The sequence below is a fragment of the Ceratotherium simum genome, chromosome 8 (assembly GCF_057802395.1).
Source record: "Ceratotherium simum simum isolate JZ-2026a chromosome 8, ASM5780239v1, whole genome shotgun sequence".
In the NCBI taxonomy this organism is placed as follows: domain Eukaryota; kingdom Metazoa; phylum Chordata; class Mammalia; order Perissodactyla; family Rhinocerotidae; genus Ceratotherium; species Ceratotherium simum.
In genome coordinates this window covers 7,593,310-7,612,152 of record NC_141907.1, presented here as the reverse complement: position 1 = coordinate 7,612,152, position 18,843 = coordinate 7,593,310, and the positions used below count along the sequence as shown (strand labels likewise).

The 18,843-nt window shown below is 47.5% G+C and overlaps 1 protein-coding gene across 3 annotated transcripts in view; it reads left to right on the top strand.

Annotated features, from left to right (window-relative positions):
• Positions 1-18,843, top strand: part of SLC2A9 (solute carrier family 2 member 9) — a 255,749-nt gene that overhangs the window by 48,402 nt on the left and 188,504 nt on the right. For all 3 annotated transcript variants that reach the window (XM_087434919.1, XM_087434920.1, XM_004432273.3), the window contains one exon: positions 18,330-18,490. In XM_087434919.1, coding sequence (XP_087291045.1) covers positions 18,330-18,490 — 161 coding nt within the window. The remainder of the gene's footprint in view (positions 1-18,329; positions 18,491-18,843) is intronic.

The window sequence follows — 18,843 nt, the reverse complement described above, 5'->3', positions numbered from 1 at the left end:
AAGGACATCATGAGTGCATCTACATTTTGGCAATTATGAATAAAGTTTCTGTAAACATCCATGTGCAGGTTTTTGTGTGGACGTAAGTTTTCAATTCATTTGGGTGAATACCAAGGAGCACGATTGCTGTGTCATATGGGAAGAAGATTTAGTTTTGTAAGAAACTGTCTTCCTAAGTGGCTGTACCAGAGTTCTTGTCGCTCCACATCCTCACCAACAGTTGATGTTGTCAGCGTTTTGGATTTTGGACATTCTAATAGTGTGTAGTGATATCTCAATGTCATTTTAATTTGCCTTTCCCTGTAGACACATGATGTTGAATATCTTTTCATATGCTTCCTTACCATCTATAGATCTTCTGTGATGAGGTGTCTGTTAGGTCTTTTACCCATTTTTTAATCAGATTGTTCATGTTCTTATTGTTGAGTTTTAAAAGTTCTTTGTATATTTCGGATAACAGTCCTTTATGAGATGTGTCTTTTGCAAATATTTTCTCCCAGTCTGTGGCTTGTCTTCTCATTCTCTTGACATTGTCTTTCACAGGGCAAAAGTTTTTAATTTTAATGAAGTCCAGCTTATCAATTATTTCTTTTATAGATCATGCCTTTAGTATTATATCTAAAAAGATACCCAAGGCCATCTAGATTTTCTCCTGTGTTATCTTTTAGGATTTTTATTTTGTTTTGCATTTATGTCTGTGATCCATTTTGAGTTAATTTTTGTGAAGGGTGTAAGATCTGAGTCTGGATTCTCTCTTGCACTCTCTTTTTTTTGCATGCGGATGTCTATTGTTCCAGCACCATTTGTTTAAAAGACCGTCTTTGCTCCATTGCGTTGCCTTGGCACTTTTGGTAACGATCAGTTGACTGTATCTATGGGGGTCTATTTCTGGGCTCTCTCTTCTGTTCTATTGATCTAGTCATCTGTCCTTTCACGAGCACCACACTGTCTTGATTACTGGAGCTTTGTGGTAAGTTTTGAAGTAGACTTGGGGTCCTGTCGCCCTGTTTCGTGCTCGGCCTAAAGGTGTGTCACAGGCCCTAATATTTTGTATTTGACTCATGTTGCTACTAGAAACAGAGAGGGGTAAACAGTCAGCAAACCCTCAGCGGCCTGCGCTGTGCATTCCCCTTGCTTGTGTCGTGTGGTTAGGTGCTGGGGTGGGAAGTTGAACAACGTGTCCCTGTCCTCAAGGTGCCCCCAGACCAGCAGCAATGACAGACGCCCAAGACATGTTGTGCAGAGATGTAAACACAGGCCTGTGGAAGGACTTTATTTCACTGGGAAGGCCAGGGGCCCTGACTGGGGCTTGAGAGAGAGCAAGGGGCTTTCTGGGAGCAGTGAAGAGATGGGGTGTCTGGAGTGTGGAGTCCAAAGTGTGGAGCAGCAGGAGGCTGAGCAAGGGATCCAGGGCCAGCTCAAGGAGGGTCTTGGGGGTCAGAACAGGAGTGTGAGCCAGCACCACCCATCCTGTGAGCACTGGAGGAGGGCCGAGGGCCAAGGCTCAGCCCGGGGAGCCCTCCCAGGGTGGAAACTGCCTCAGCCCCACGACACAGGCGCCTCTGCAGATGGGTAGTGACAAGCCCTTCGTGAAGTGGCCGTGAGAAATAAAGGAGGCCTGATGTTGGAGGAACTCAGCCCCGTGTCCAGCCAGCACTCAGAATTCTCTTCTCCTTGTAGTAGGCACGGATGGGTGAGCGAGGCAGCCCCAGGGTGCAGGAGACTGGGAAGAGATGGCAGACAGAGGCTGCCACCAGGGGGTGCTGATGAAAATAAGTCACAGGTGGACACCGACCCATGGGAAGGGACGCTGGTTTAGCAGTGACACAGGGCCCTCTTGAGTGGTGGGATCATTGGGGTCCAGGTGGTGGGGGGAGCACAGAGGGACTGTAGACTGTGGCTGCTTACCATTTGGTGAGCCGGAACTTCACGCAGCGGCTGATATTAGCCCTGGCTGCCACCTAGCCACAACCTCACAACGGTGCTTCTCTCTCCTCAGATATTTGGAAAAATTTCTGGAATGCCGATAGTGAAAGTAACTCCCACCTATAGGCATAGACTGTGCTTGCCCATGTCTGGGATAGTTTGTAGGGCATCAGATTTAATCCTCGTTATAATCCTGCAAGGGAGCCGTAACTAACCCCCTTTCATAGATGAGGAAACTGAGACCCCGGGAGGTTAATGTGTCCAAGTTCCTGGGGTGGGATGGGGGGCCCTTTAGCACCCACTCCTTAAATTTCCACTGGTTTCTCCTCAACACAGTCGCCCTAAATGAGTGTACATCCTATCCACCCTGCTTTCAAAGACCGCCTGGAATCTGACCATGTATCATGCCCCATTTGGAGGAGAACACCCATGGGTCTCGTGCGTCTCCACAGGGTCCTCAACCAACTTTGGCTGATGGGATGTGAGCTGAAGTAATTATAAGCCACTTGAGGCCTGGCCCTTGAAGACATTCCGGAAGGTTCTTCAGGTCTTTATTCCCCCAGATGGCATAAGTACAAGATGGCAGAGAACTGTCTGACATGCACTAGGCGTTGCATGAGCTGGAAAGAAATCTTTATTGTCTTTTTTTTTTAATTAATTAATTAATTAATTTTAGTGTGTGTGTGTGTGTGAGGAAGATCAACCCTGAGGTAACATCCATGCCAATCCTCCTCTTTTTGCTGAGGAAGACTGGCCCTAGGCTAACATCCGTGCCCATCTTCCTCCACTTTATATGGGACGCCGCCACAGCATGGCCGCCAGCAGTGTAGAGCGTGCACTTAACCGCTACGCCACAGGGCCAGCCCCTCTTTATTGTCTTTAACCATTGAAACTTCGGGGTCTCTGTGCTGTGGCGGTGCCCTGATCACTATGACCACAACCCCAGCAGCTACCCCCAAGTCAGGCTCTAGCCTAGCCCACGGCAGGGTCTTCTATCTCGTTTCCCTGTTTCCACTCTGGTTCCTATGGTTTATTTTCCACCCGAAGGACAGAGGGATCTTTACAAATGAAGGCAGATTGTATTGTGCCTCTGCTCAAAACCCTCCACGGCCACCCATCACCCCTAGAAAACATCCCGCACTGCTATGGCCTACAAGCCCAGGGCGTCTGGCGCCTAGTGACCGTGCTGCTCTCATCGCCAGCTCTTTCCCCCTTGCTCCCTTGTTTCCATCCATACGACCCCCCTCTCCCCACTGCTGCTCCTCAAACACACGCCGCACACTGGCACCCCAGGGCCTTCACACTTGCTGTTCCCTCTGCCTGGAATGCTCTTCCCCAGACAGTCGTATGCTCTCTCCTTCAATTCCTTCTGGCCTATGCTCAACTGTCCCCTCCTCGGAGAGGTCTTCCCTGACCAGCCCATCCAAAATAGTGCCTCTCCATCACCCTGTAGCCCCTCATCCTAATTTATTTCTCTCTATAGTGTTTAACACCACCTGAGATATTATATATGTATTTGCTTCTTGTCTATCTTTCCCCCTATTTTAGAATTTAAGCCCCATGAAGACATGGACTTCATGGTTTTCTTGCTTCTGTGGCACCTAGAACAGGGTCTGGCACCCAGTAAGGATTTATAGTAAATATTTGCTGAATGAGTAAATGGATAAATTTAAGATTATTTAAAAAGTTCTTTGTGTGCAAATGCAGTTCCAAGGCAAGTCCCTTAGGCCTCCTTGCCCGCAACCGAATTGCCAGCTGTGAGTCTGTCCTGTGTGACAATTCTAGTGCTGCCTCTACCACATTCACACAGGTGGGGACTTGAACTCAGGTCCGCCTAGTTCTAAAGTATACCTTCTTTCTGTTCCAACAAGCTGATCTGCTAGAGCTTTTATAGATTTTTGGCTTTGCAAACCATAAGGTCTTTGTCCCAACTACTCAGTTCTGTGTTTGTAGTGAGAGTGCAGCCATAAACAGTATGTAAATGAATGGGCGAGACTGTGTTCCAATAAAACTTTATTTACAAAAACAAGCACTCATTGTTGGCTAATCTCTGCCTAAAGGTTCTAGGAAAGGGATGAGGCTCCTGTAGACACCTGGTGCCCTTAGGAACTCCTGGCAGAGAGCTGGCTGGCATTATGAACAATTAATCCATAAGTGGTGAATTTTCCTACAAGTATTATGTTTCCCAATATTTTTCTCTCTTTTGTCCATTTATTGCTGTGTGTCTAAGCCTTTGTCTTTTCTGTTTCTAATGACTAATTCTAATTGGTCTAGTTCTTTCTATCTATCTGCCTACCTCTCTACCTACCTACTTATCTATCTATCTAAAGCATTCTGATGTCCTTGTAAAAGGCTGTGCAAAATCCAGGGCTAATTTACATACCAATCAAATCTAACATGATAATTGCTTGAATTTTTAAGCAGTCGTGAATGCAGGCTAAAGATACTAATCCAAAATCTGGCAAATGGCCTTAGATTTATGCCGTGTGAAGCCTTGACCTTTAGTAGGAGAATGGTGCTTGCCTGGGATCTGCTTCGTTAGTGCTGCTTCAATAATCCAAGGCTGCCAGAGTTGTGCTGGGAGAGGTCCCCTTGATGCTTGAGGGCCCTCAGCGTCTGGCTCCCACCTGAGGGGCCGGCGAGGGCTGGTGGAGACATCACAGGCTGGTGGGGGTTTCTGGGGTCCCAGCGCTGTTCTCTGGGAGCCGAGGGGGATGCCAGTCCTTGGGAGGCAGGGCTGATGCAGCTTGCCTGAGGTGATGTGTCAGCACAGAGCATGAGTCAAAACTCCTCCTGCTCCTGGGTGTTGTCCAAAGAGTCTATAGGAAGATTCTGGAAGCAGTGTTCTAAGGAAATGTAAGGCCCGAGCCCAAGTGGAAAATACGGAGGCCAGGCTCCAGTGCAAAGGGGACCCACAAAGACAAGGCTGGTGCCAAAGGGGAGGGGGCTCGGGCCAACCAATCACCAGGAGCATCTGGTGAGGAGTGTGGGCCTGGATGCGGTACCTGAGGCTGCAGGATGAGCCGCTGGCACACTGCAAGGGGCCTGAGAGTGCGGCCAGCCTCCAGCAGGATGACTGCTGGGCTGGACATTAAGAAGAGTCACCAAGAAGGACCAAAGTTGAGCTAAATGAGTGTGTTGAATAGGAGGCATGAGGGAAAATAAAAATTAGGAAGCAAACAGAGAATGCTGTCTGGGAAAACAGACAGAAGGTGAGTGGGAGGGAGAATTTAGGGCTGAGTCCAAGGATGGAGAGTGAACACCTGGCGCTGTTTGCCCAGTTCCTGGCCTGTAGTGCAGGCAAGTGCTCGGAGGTTTAGCAGAAGTACAGCAGACAGGATTCTACAGGTCAGTGTCATTATAAACATTCTAGGTCATTCTCTTTCCCTGGCGCCCAGCAGAGTGCCTGGTGCAAAGGTTTGCGATGACCAGACGCCGACTACCCGGAAATGGGCAAGATTCACAGGTTAAGAGCACAGTCCTCTCGAGATGGCCCGCCCTTCAGACACCAGCTGCAAGCAACCTCGGGGATCCCAGGGCTGCCCACAACTCTGACCAACTGGTTACAGATTTAGGGGTTCCCACTACCCCCCTCAGTTTTGATAATTTGCTAGAACAACTCGCAGAACTCAGGAAAGTACTATACTTGCAGTTACAGTTTTATTCTTGCGAGAAAGATACAAATCAGGACCAGGCAAAAGAAGAGACACATAGGGTGGGGTCTGGGGAGTTCCACACACGAAACTTCTGGTGATGGCTTTGCAGGGAGTCAGGATGCATCGCCCTCCCAGCATATGATGTGTAGAAATACACAGAGTGCTGTCCACAAGGGAAGCTCACCCGAGCTTTGGCATCCAGAGTTATTATTGAGGTTTCATTACGTAGGCATGACTGATCAGATCCATCTCCAGTCCCCTCCCCTCCTTGGAGGTCGGGCTAATATCACGTGGCTCAAGCCCCAACCCTCTGACCACGTGGTTGGTCTTTCTAGCGTGGCTGCTCCCCAACCTGAGTTATCTCATTTGCATAAACTATCAGGTGGGTTCTGAAAGGCCCCCACATGAATAAAGACAATGCAATCACTCAGGAAATCCCAAGGGCTTAGAGGCTACCTTCCAAGAACCAGGGAGAAAGGCCAGCCAAACTCTTAATTATACAACTGTATATTGTATCTATGCAATGTATATTATACAAATGTATGTTCAAAACGTAAAAACACTAAAACACATTTGTTAAATGAATTAGTGAATGAGAGAATGGGGGAGTGAGAAGGAGTGAATGGATAAGAACTTTGCTTTGGGGTCTAACATTTCACTCCACTCCTACCCCGTATAAATTCAGACTTAATTGAAGCAAAACTAGCATCCACAAAAATAACAGCGAGTGGTTTGGCTTTTATAATGAATTACTCACCTTTCCAGTGATTTCTGAGTTAGTGACCTTTGGTCTTCCCTTAGGAGGAGAGGCAGAATCTCACCCCGTTGGTGTTAGTATTTAAACCCAGGGCTTCAGCAGAACAATTCATTTGACTCCCCATGAATTTCCCAGCAGAAATGGAATATTCCATCATTTTCCCCTCCCTAATCCTTCCCTATGGGCAGGTAAACAAATGGTGATAAAGGCTTGAATTATGATCTCTCTGCAGGAAAAGAGCCACCCCCGTTAGCCTCAGATGTTAGTTGCTGGTCAGCGTCTAATGAGCCAGCAAACAGAGGACCCGGGAGCGAGTGGGTGCTGGTCCTTTGATTCATCCCACCCCAGCCTGCAGTTTTAGCAACTGTTCTGGGAGCTCCCATGCTGTCAGAGATGCAGGGGCACGTGGCATGTGGCGGGCTGCCCCTGTGTGGGCCGAGGCCTGTTCTCAGGAATACTGAGAGGATGATGAGTGTAGATCGTGTCAAAGACAGTGGCCTGGTCAGGTTGATGGGGGACATGGTGGGGCTCAGCATCTCGGCGGGAGAGAGCTGAGGGCTGAGATTACAGGAGAAACCAGTGCCTCCTGTCATTACAGAAACGACTGGCAATTATTTTGATGAAACGGGGTGTCTCTAGTTAATTGAAGCGTGGAATGTGACTGCCTTTGATTTTTGAATCTTGGAGTCTTTCTCTCTTGCTCTTTTCTTCTCTCTTCCTTTTGCCTCACCTTGTCTCACTAGATATAAAAGCAAAACAGGGTTCTATTACACAAAGCAAACAGAATAGGCAAATTAAATAATAAAACTACTACTATGAATCCCCTCTGTGAGGCAGGGACTGACTCTCATTTGTATACCAGCCCGTGTGGCAGATAGTGTGGTGATAATCCCGTTCTAGACGGAAAGGAACCCAGGAGGAGAGGGATTGAGTAACTGACCCAAGACTGCTTGGCCAATGGATGGCACCCTGTGTCTGATGGAGGCAGTCACAACGTCGGTCCCACCCAGAGGACACTTTTAAGACTTTGTCTAAATCTACTCTTTTTTCCAAAAAGAGTCCATATATGCTGTTTTATATCCTCCTTTTTTTTTTTTTGGCTTAATATTTATATGGTGAGCATTTTCACATGTTGTTGAAAATTCCCCATCCCCAGAATTCCTAATGGCTGTGTATTGCTGCCTCATGTGGATTTCCCATCTTCTTAATGTGGGCCTCTTAGGTCATTTCCAGTGTCTCTCTAGTGTAAGATGCTGGTGCCTTGTTTACATTGGGAGCTGTGAGTCACGGTTTGGTTTGGGTTGGTGTGGTTTGGTTTTAATCAGAGCTGGCAGAGCTGCTAGCTGAGAGGAGAAGGGGGGCCTTTCCAGGCCTGGGGTGCTGGTTTCTGTATGTTCCAGACTGTAGGTGCCACCCCTGCTGCTCCATCCCCTGTGGTCCCCAGCTTATTGGAGCTGGGAAGCCTGCATCCTTGATTCAGAATTTTCTCATGTCGTAAGATTCCTCTGGGAAAAAAATGCCTATGTTGAACGTAATGGGGAAAGGACCAGGGCCCCATCAGGGCTTGGGGAAGCTCTGCTTAGAGGGGCGGGGCCGGTGAGAGCTGCAGTCAGACAGAGGGAACAGAAGATCGCCAGCCCAGCAAGGTGAGCAGTCAGGAAAACCTGGAGGGAGCGTGATGGAGTGGGACTGCTGGTGGGCCTAGAAACATTTTGTTTCTGACCCATAGGAGAGAGAGAGAGAGAGAGAGAGAGAGAGAGAGAGACTGAGATTTATTGAGCACCTACTCTATGCTGGCATCATGCCAGGGACTCCACACCCTCATTTAATCCTCCCAGCAGCCCCTCCTGTTCTATAAATAAGTCATTCCAGAATTGGTGCTCAAAACCACCTCCCTGAACTGGATTGGATCAGATGGCCTTTGAAAGCCTCTGCTGCCTCCAGACTGGTTTTTAGCAGCCAGAAGTAATTTGAACAGTAATGAGAACACTCGCCTTTTTCATTCTAGCCCACCAGAGGACATGCTGAAAGGGGTGGGAAATGTCATCTCAGAGCAAATAACAGGTCTGCGTGAATGCACTGTCCCCCTGTAAACACAGCTATGCAATCTCTCGAAAGAACGTTCCAGCAGGAGAGAGGCTCAGGATTAATTTTTGTAGAATAAGAAGGATATTTGGGAGGGCACACACTTCTCTGCTTCTGCCTGGGGCCAAATAGAAAATGAATCTTTCCTCCTTCATGTTCCATATAATTAAACCCCAGGGCCAGGCCGCCCCCCCTCACTGCGAAGGTGGTTGAGGGGAAACCCAGAAAGCTCTGAAAGTCTTACTTGCCTGACTATTGCTTGCAATCGGCGCATCCTTTTCATCGTGTTCAGTTTTCAGACTGAAAGCCAGCCGTGGGGCAAAATATTCTCAGGTGTCCAGAAGTACAGAGGCTTCTTTCCCAGTTAGCCAAACTCCTCCAGGGGCCTCACACAGTCCAGGGAAGAAACCCACCACAAACGTGCAGATAAACAAGTCAAGTCAAAATGGGTGCTGGACATTTTCCTCAGGGCCTGAGAGGTATGTCAGGGTCCCCAAGACCACCTCCAGGTTTGCTGATTCACTAGGAGGACTCACAAGACTCAGCGTGTAGTCCTGCCCATGGCTGCCATTTCTTACAGTGAAAGGATACAAAGCAAAATCAGCAAAGGGCCAAGGCACCTGGGGCAAAGTCCAGAGGAAACCAGGCACAAGCTTCTAGAATCCTCTCCCAGTGGAGTCACACAGGATGCGCTTAATTCCCCCAGCAATGAGTGTGACAACACACGTGAAATGTTGTCCACCAGGGAAGCTCATCAGAGACTCAGGGTTCAGGGTCTTTATTAGGGGCTGGTCTCATAGGCACCTTTTGCTCGTTATGCCCACAATTCCTGACTCCCAGAAGGAAAGCAGGTGTTTGGCATAAACCACACTGTTGGCACAGTCTAGGCTCCAGGAGCCACTCCTATCAATTCTGGGAATGGGGGGAACCCTCGCGAAATCCAAGTTCCCCAACACCAGCCCAGGGCCGACCTCACAGGCAGGCCTTTCAGAAGACTGCAGTCTCAGGCCGGGTGTGTTAACTTTTTCTGCTCAGGAAGCCTTAGCTCTGGTATTCAGGTGACGTTAGGTGGCACTGCTGGGCTTGTGGAATTTTGTCCTTCTGCGGTCCTGACTCCGAAGAGCCTGGTTTGTAAGGACTTCTGTACTGTTTTGCTCGCTGTGCCGGTGTGTTTGGGTGTGTGGACAGTCTTTACATGTCCCGAAGGAGCTATGGGTATGACTTGCTCTGTTATGCAATGAATGGTGTGAGTACTTGGGCCCCTCCACAAAAATGTTCTATTTATGTATATTTTACAGCACTCCTGAGAATAAATTTAGATGAGTTTCTGACAGGCTCTGTGTGAATCAGTAAGGAACATTAATATTGTAAAACAGGCTACAGGGTAGTTTGCCTCCCATTGTCTAGCAATTTCCTGTCATCATTTGCAGGGTTTAAGCCAGCTCTCCTGGCTGGCAATTGCATAGTTCAATTTGTTGCCAGAAGCTTGGACCCCGAGTTGTGGCTGGGGAGATGGTGGTAAATTATCCATGGATTCCTAGACCTCAGAAATAAACAAGTCTAGGCCCCTTATTTTACTGATCAGAAATAATGATATCAACACCACTGCCAGCCACTCCAACTTCTGATTTGTAGTGTGTGCTTCTTGTGGAGCCTCCCGGCTCTGTGCTCAATATTCATTCTCACAGTAAATCCTCTAGTAACTCTTTAAGGAGGGAAATGATTTAACAGGTGAGGAACCTGCGGCACAGAGAGGTTAAGTAACTTACTCACGATCACCCAGCAGAGAAGTGGCAGAGATGAGAGTTGAATAAAGTGGATTCTGAGGGCCCTTAACCGTTGAGAACCCAGTCCCATGGTGGTAAGGAAGCGGGTGTGTAGAGCCAGATAGAAAGACACAAGAATGGGCCTCTTGGAAGTAGGCCCAATGGAGAAGTAAAATGTGGAATCCATGAATGAGATGGGCCTAAAGATTAGCTGGCACAGCCATCTTAAAACTATATTGTATTGCAGAATACTTTTTTTCAAATAGAGTCTTACAAGTTCCCCAAAACATAAAAGGAAACCTCTAGTTGAAGGCCCATATCTCCAAACCTGCCCACCGTTCATGACTTTGCCTCAGTCTTCCCTCCTCCTTGAAGTCTTGTGTCATTGTGATTGCCATGCATGGGCTTGGGAGGCAGGTGACTGGGTTAGGGTAACCCAGCTGCTGTAACAGGCAGCCCCTACATCTCAGTGCCTTCACACAATGAGAGTTCACTTCTCATTCCCGTCCCCATCCAGAGCAGGTGAGCAGGGGTGCTCTGCCCTATGCAGTCGTTCAGGGACCCAGGCTCCTTCAGTTGAGTGGCTCCGCCATTGCTTAGGGCTTTGGAGGGCTCTGCTGCTTCCTCTGTGAATGACCAGCCTATAAGAAAAGGGAGGGAGGAGAAGGCACACAAACTCTTAATACCTCAGTGGAGGTGATACATCACTTCTGCTCACACTCCTTTGCTGTGAAGTAGTCATATGACCCCACCCAGATGCAAGGCACTGAGAAATGTGACCTGGCAGTGTGGCCAGGAAGAGGAGGAGAGCACAGACACTGTCATTATGGCAGGCTCTGCAGTTCCAATAGATTGTGTATGGCTTTCAGATGCATTTCTCAGCTCCAGAGTTCTCTGCTCTTAATGAAACTGCACAGGATGTCTGCAAAGGTTAGCTGAGACAAGGGATACAGACATCTGACACATACTTAGCAGTCAACCATTATTCATTCCATGTCTCCTCTCCTCCCCTAATCCAGCCTTTCAACATGCAACCAAGGTATTGATATGATTGCCTTTGTATTTTCTACACTAAGAGTTGGAATAGAACAATTGGTTAAGAGATGGGCTCTGAAGCCCACCTGCCTGTGTTTAAGTCTTTGGGAATGGTGTGACTTGGGAAATCCCCTTACAGCTCTGTGCCTCAGGTTTCTCATCTGCCCCAAAGAGAAGTCAAAACATAGTACCTGTCTCGGAGGGTTGTGGAGGGGATGAAATGAGTTCACATGTGTCCAGGTCTTTTCTTCTCTTTTTCTTTTTAAGGAAAATTGGCCCTGAGCTAACATCTGTTGCCAATCTTCCTCTTGTTTTTCCCCTATTTTCTCCCCAAAGCCCCAGTACATAGTTATATATCCTAGTTGTATGTCCTTCTAGTTCTTCTATGTGGGACGCTGCCTCAGCAGGGCTTGATAAGCGGTGTGTAGGTCTGCGCCCAGGATCCGAACCGGCAAACCCCAGGCCACCGAAGCAGAGTGTGTGAACTTAACTGCTATGCCGCCGGGCTGGCCCCATGTGTCCAGGTCTTAGAATAGTGCATGGCATGTTGTAAATATGATGTCTGGGTTACCTTTTTTATTATATATGTTAACTGACACACAGCAGAAACTCCATTTAAAACACAATCATTTAAGCACCCGTTCTGTATCATGCACTCTAAGTCAGTGTTCATGTATATTAGGTCCACGAATCTCAAACTCAGTGAATGTTTATGCAAATAATTAGCTGAACGACCTTTGTCATCTGGCTTCTGCTGTCACACGAACCTTCAGGCTGCCTTTCATCCAGGCCTTTGCTGAATTCACACCTGAAGAAGACAAACATTTAACCACTGCAGGCGTCACTTTGAAACTAGCTTTTGGGGAAAGTTTGAGAGATGTGTTTCTGTGGGGGACACAGGCCAGGCTGCAAGTCTTACAGGTTTCTCCACTTGCAGCGAGGCTTCGGTTCTCCAAAACTGAAATAAGAAATCTCTGCAGAGACTCCCAAAGCAATGCCTAGGAGTGCGTGGTATGAAAGCCACCTCTTTTCCCACTAGGCTCCTGAACGCCTGGAAAGGAAAAGAGAAAATTCCCCCCAAACAGCATCCCTTTAGTTCCTGTACTTTAATTCCAGGAAACTGGTCATTGCGGCAAGCGTGGTGATGAGAGGCTCTCTAGAGTGGGTATCAGCCAGGTCACTGCAGCTGCCTGAATCAGGGCAGGATTGCGGTAGGGACCAAGGTCACATCCAAGGATGACCCTCTCTGCACAGGTGTCTTCTGATTGTTGGGTGGCAGGAAGGGTGCCTTTGAAGTCCTGGACTCATTCCTTCTGCCGTCTTCTCGGAAGGGTCTCGACCCTGTAAATACTTGCTGTAGCCCTCAGGGCATCCTGTACCCCTGCCTTCCTGTGGCCCTTCCATCTCTTTGGCTTAGCAATTGTCACACTGCTTCTCCTCCACCACTCTGTGCTCCTGAGGGTTGTCACTGTTGCTCTTGCAGGGCCTGACAGAATGTCTCACCCATAACAAGGGCCTAATCAATGTTGACCTTTAAGTCAATAAATGTCCTATTGGACTTAGCTGCTTAACTTTCACACCTTCATCGTGAAATGAAGAGTCTGTTAGTGGACTGTCGCATTCGGGCTCTGAAGTCAGGCAGATCCTGCACGGTCCTCCTCCACCATGTGTTAGCCGTGTGACCGTGGGCAAGTTATATAACTCTCGGTTCCCTCATCCGTCACGAGAATTTCTACCACAAGGGTTGTCGTGAAGAAGAAATGAGATAATTTATATGTTTTGGTAGAGTTTCAGTAGTTATAAGCAACAACAACAATTTCGTTTGAAGCTAAAAAAGAAGTTGTTGAAAAAATATGAGCAGCTGGCAGGATTGGTGGGAGGGCTGGCGAGCCAGGCTCAGAAGCTCTGCAGCCTGGGGTAACACCCCAGATCATGCCAGAGCTGGTCCTGTGGGGTCCCCTGCAGTCACCACTGCCATCTACTGCACTGCTGGTGTGGATGCTGCAGCTCCCACCACTGCTGCCCCCAAACCCAACTCTGCCGGAGCTCCCTCTGCTGCTGAAGAATTCCCAGCCCCATTTCTTAGCCTCACATGCATCACACAAAGTCCAGGCTCTGATTGGCTGAGCCTTAGTCACATGTACATTCCCTAGCTGCAGGGGATGCTGGGAGAGCAGGCGTCTAGTTTGTTCAACCTCTGTGTAATGAGTGGGCTCTGTTTCCCTCAGGGCTCATAAGGCAGGAAGTTCTCCCAAAAGGGAAGGGGGCTTCTGATGCTGGGTAGCCAAAATGATGACAAATGGCCACCAGAGTACATGAAAACTAAGCAGTCAGTGTTGGCTTAATGTCCAGCCACTGACAGAGAGCATGGTACCCACTCAGAGAGGCTGCACGGAGCACCTTGGTGAGTTGGGACAGTCAGCTGTTACAGCAGTCCTGGAGAGAGGAGAGGGTGGCTTGGACTGGGGTGAGAGGTGGACATGGTGAGAAGTATTTTGGAGGTAGGGGGGTAGAGTATTAATTTGCTAAGGTGCCAAAGAAAGTACCACAGACTCGGTGGCTTAAACAATAGGAATTTATTCTCTCACAGTTCTGGAGGCCCGAAGTCCAGATCAAGGTGTGGGCAGGGTTGGTCCTTCTGAGGGCTGTGAGGGAGAATCTGTTCCAGGCTTCTCTCCTTGGCTTGTGGATGACTGACTTCTTCTGTGTCTTTTCCCTGTGTCTCTTCACATCATATTCCCTCTATGCATGTCTCTGTGTCCAAATTTCCCCTTTTCATACGGACATCAGTCATATTGGATTAAGGCCCATCCTAATGACCTCATTTTAACTTGATTACCTCTGGAAAGACCCTGTCTCCAAAGAAGGCCACATTCTGAGGTCCTGGAGGTTAGGATACCAATATATGAATTTTGGGGAGTGGAGGACACAGTTGAACCCATAACAGTGTCAGTCTCTGCATCTAAATTTCCCCTTTTTATAAGGACACCAGTGATATTGGATTAGGGCCCCACCCTGCTGCAATATAACCTAATCTTAACTTAATTAATTGTATCTGCAGTGACCCTATTTCCAAATAAGGTCACATTCTGAGGTCCTGGGGGTTAGGACTTTAACATATGAATTTGGGGGACACAATTCAACCTATAATGGGTAGGGATGAGTCAGGATGGCTTCGTTGAGGGGCATGGATCAAGGGCGGGAGTTAAGGATGAATTCATGGTTTTTGGCTGAGAAACTGGAGAATGGCAGTGCTGTTTACTAAGGTGGAGAGTAGAAGATAAAGAAATGGAATTCAAGGCCAGAGGTCCAGGTGATGGTTCCATCCCACTCTCCAACGACTGGATTAGTTAAGATGCCTGTGCCCCAACCATGGCCAATAGGACATAAAGAGAGGTTTTCTAGAGCCTCCTGGGAAAGTTCTTCTTGACATCAAGAGATCTCTGAGAGGCCAGGATTCCTCTCCCCAGTCATATGGGAAAGCATGTGGCCAAAACTGCCAGTAGGAGCCGTCCTACAACCGTGAGTGGATGCAGCCTTAGGATGAGGTCAGAACTATGGGTAGCAGAGTGAAGCAACAAGAAGCATCTGGATTCTTTACCATGTTACTGAGCTACCAGATCAACAGTCCTTGAAGATCACCCCTCCTGTGAGTTTGCATTTATATAAGCTAATAAGCGTCCTTGTTGCTTAGCTATTTTTTTTTTGTGAGGAAGACCCACCCTGAGCTAACATCCATTGCCAATCCTCCTCCTTTTTTTCCCTTTTTCTCCCCAAAGCCCCAGTAGATAGTTGTATGTCATAGTTGCACATCCTTCTAGTTGTTGTATGTGGGACGCGGCCTCAGCATGGCCGGACAAGCGGTGCGTTGGTGTGTGCCTGGGATCCGAACCCAGGCCGCCAGTAGCGGAGCGCGCGCACTTAACCTCTAAGCCACGGGGCCGGTCCCATGCTTAGCTATTTTGAGATGGGATATTCTGTTGCTTACAGACAAAAGCATCCTTAAACAATACAATGCATTATCAGCTCCAGTGGACTAGAAGATCTTTGGGATCCTGAGCCATGTCTAGTTTATCTCTGTGTCCAGCTCAGGTCCCAGTACTCAACACGTGTTTGTTGAGTGAATCAGTGGATATTGGCAGACAGAGTGTCTTGTGTACGAAGGCGTGGAAACTTCACCATCCTTAGGAATAGCTCTAGCTGTTGATAGTACATTCTGGCCTCCCTCCTTACTATGAGCAAGGTAGTTATGGAGCCAGAAAGAGAGAGAAAAGGGAAAGAGGATAAATACCTCTCAGAGAGAGGGTGCTACCCCTCCTGTCCTCATCTCCTACCATCAGTCTGTTTGCTTAAGCCAGAAACCTGGCCGTCTGCTGTGTTCCTCTTGCGCCATCTCCAACACACCCCCTCCCCAAACCGGGAGCCAATCACCCAGTTAGTCCTGTCCATTCTACTCTCAAAACGTGTCTCAAATCCATCTCTTTCCCTCATCTCCACTGCTTGGTCCAGGCCCCTGTGATCTTGGACTGCTGGAGTGGCTCCCAGCAGGGTGCCAGCCTCCTCTCTAGCTGCCCTCTAATCCTCTCGCCACTCTGAAGCTGAAGGGGTCTCCTGAAAAGGCAAACCACAGCATGTCCTCCCCTAGCTTAAATCTCTCCAACAGTTTCCTACTGCATCTAAAAAAAATCCAAATAACAAGCAAACTCGTTACAATGACCTCTCAGGCCCCATGTGACCTGCCCTTTCCTGCTCCTCCAACTCCATGCAGCCCATTCTTTCTCTTACTTGTCCCATCCCACGGCCACTGGCTTACTTCAATTCTGTGGACGTGCCAAGCTTTCTTCTGCTGTGTAGTCTTGGCACATGCTTTTCCCTCTGCCTGGAACACTTTTCCACCTTACTTTTTTTTTTAAGTTTTTAAATGGTGAAACATATGATACTTACAAAAGAGTATATAACATACACACATACGTATCACACACACACACACACCTAAAGTTTAATGAGTGATTATAAATCTAGCACCTGGGTAACCACCATCCAGGTTAAGAATAGAAGGTCCGGCCAAATGCCCCTCCCGATCCTTTCTTTCCCCATCTCCCAGAGGTGACCACTGACCGACATTTAAAATAATTATTTCTTTGCTTTTCTTTGTAGTTTTACAATCTTTATATAATTCCCCCAAAACGTTAATTTTGCATAATTTTGAATTTTATATATGGAATTATACTGTATTCCTTTGTCTCTGGCTTCTTTTGTTCGATGTTATTTTTTGTGAGATTTTACTATGTGTGTTTGCACGTAGCTATAGCTCATTCATGTTTGTGGCTGTAGTGTTTCATATTATAACTATTCCACAATTTGTTTTTCCATTCTACTCTAAGTGGGCATCTGGGTTGGTTCCTGTTTGGGGCTGTAATGAGCAACACTACCATGGACATTTGAGTAGATGTATCCCAGGGCAAGTGGGAAAGAGTTTTTTAGAGGAATTTTCTAGAAATGGATTTTTCTGGATTGTAGGTTAGAAGCATCTTTAACTTTACTAGATGATGCCAAACTGTTTTCCAAGATGGTTGGACAAATTAAACTCCCCCCATAAGTACCTGAGTGTACACACTGCTGATTGAGCGCTACTTGGTCTTATCAGACTTGTTAATTTTAGCCTCCTGGGGATTGTGAGAGCTCTACCCAAGTACTGGGCACTGCTCCAAGCTCTTGTTTGACCCTCACAACAACGCTGAGATGTCAGTGTCATCATTCCCATTTTGCAGATGAGGAAGCCAAGGTCCGGCTGTTTTAAATTGTTAGCAAATCATGATGCTGGGATTCAAGCCCAAATCTGTACAAGCTGAACCTATGATTTTTCTGCAATGTCATATGCCAGCTATGGATAGATTTGTGGGCCCACATTGGGTAGCAGTGGGTAACTATGAACATTTTGGGGATGAAACTCTCTTGGGGAGCTTAGTGCCATGACCTCAGTCTTTGGTGCACATCAGAATCACCTAGTCCCCATCTCAAACCCACTGAGTCAGAATTGACAGCAATGGAGACCTGGTGAGTGTGAAGTGGGTATCCCATTGTGGTTTTAATTTGCATTTCCCAGTTGACTAATGATGTCGAACATCATGTCAGTAGCTTACTGATCATTTGAATTTTCTTTGGAGTCTGTTCAACTCTTTCACTCATTTTTATTTGGGTTGTTTGTCTTCCTGTTGAAGAGTTCTTTATATATTGTGGGTACAAGTCCTTTGTAGTTATATGTGTTGCAAATATGTTAGCTCAGTCTGTGGCTTCTCTTCTCTTTTTTTTTTTTTTGTGAAGAGGACTAGCCCTGAGCTAACATCTGATGCCAATCCTCCCCTTTTTTTTTCTTGAGGAAGATTGGCCCTGAGCTAACATCCATGCCCATCTTCCTCTAATTTATATGGGACGCCGCCACAGCATGGCTTGACAAGTGGTGCGTTGGTGCGTGCCTGGGATCCGAACCTGCAAACCCCAGGCCGCCGAAGCTGAGCACGCGCACTTAACCACTGTGCCACCGGGCCAGCCCTGTGGGCCAGGTCCTTGTCTTTTCATTTTTTGATGGTGTCTTCTGAAGAGAAGAACACTTGAATTTTGGTGAAATCCAAATGCTTTTCTTGTTTGTTTGTTTGTTATTCTTTTATGGTTAGTGTTTTTTTGTGTGTGTTTTGTATTTTTGTCTACCCAAGATGCAAAGATTTTCTCTTATGTTGGATGCATGCATTTTTAACCCATTTCCTATGTGAATTAGCCGTGCACCAAAGTTGGAGAAGCCTGGGTATAATGGTTATCCCACATTCAGAGTCAGGTCTGAGTTTGACTCCCAAGTTTGCTGCTTAACTGAGCAAGTCACTTTGTTTCTCTGAGCCTCAGTTTCCCTATCTGCAAAATAAGCTAAAAATAGGGCCCATCCACAAATTTGTTAGAAAGGTTCAATGAAATAAAGCTCAAATAGAACTTAGCAAAGTGCCTCGCATGAAGAGAGTGCTCTATGAAAGCTGTTTTATTTATGCACTGGGGGCTGGCTTCAAGCAGCAGGATGGAACAGAAGCACTAACACGGTTTGTTGTTTGTTTTCAGTACATCAAGGCCTTTTACAATGAGTCGTGGGAAAGAAGGCACGGACATCCAATAGACCCGGACACTCTGACTCTGCTCTGGTCTGTGACCGTGTCCATATTCGCCATCGGTGGACTCGTGGGCACATCGATGGTGAAGCTGATTGGAAAATTTCTTGGGAGGTCAGTGGGGGCTGACTCTGTTTGGGGGTGCCGTCTGTAATGCTCAGAATATGTCTGTATCACAGTCAGGATCCCAGCAGGCAACAGAATTCCACTCAGACAGCGCAACTGGAGAGCTGTTAATGCCAGAAGGGCAAGAGGAGGAAATAGGGCACTAGAGTCCAAGGAGAAGTGGAGCTGTAGATGATGGGCTGGCGAGCAGGAGCTGAGGTTGCGGAGGGAATGGGCTACCCCAGAACCCTATATTCTCTCTCCTCCCGCCCCCAATCTGCTGCTGGTGCCTCTCATTGGTCAAACCCCAGTGGAAGCCAGAAACACCAGGAGCCTCACTGATGTAGTCCAGGAGGACCAGG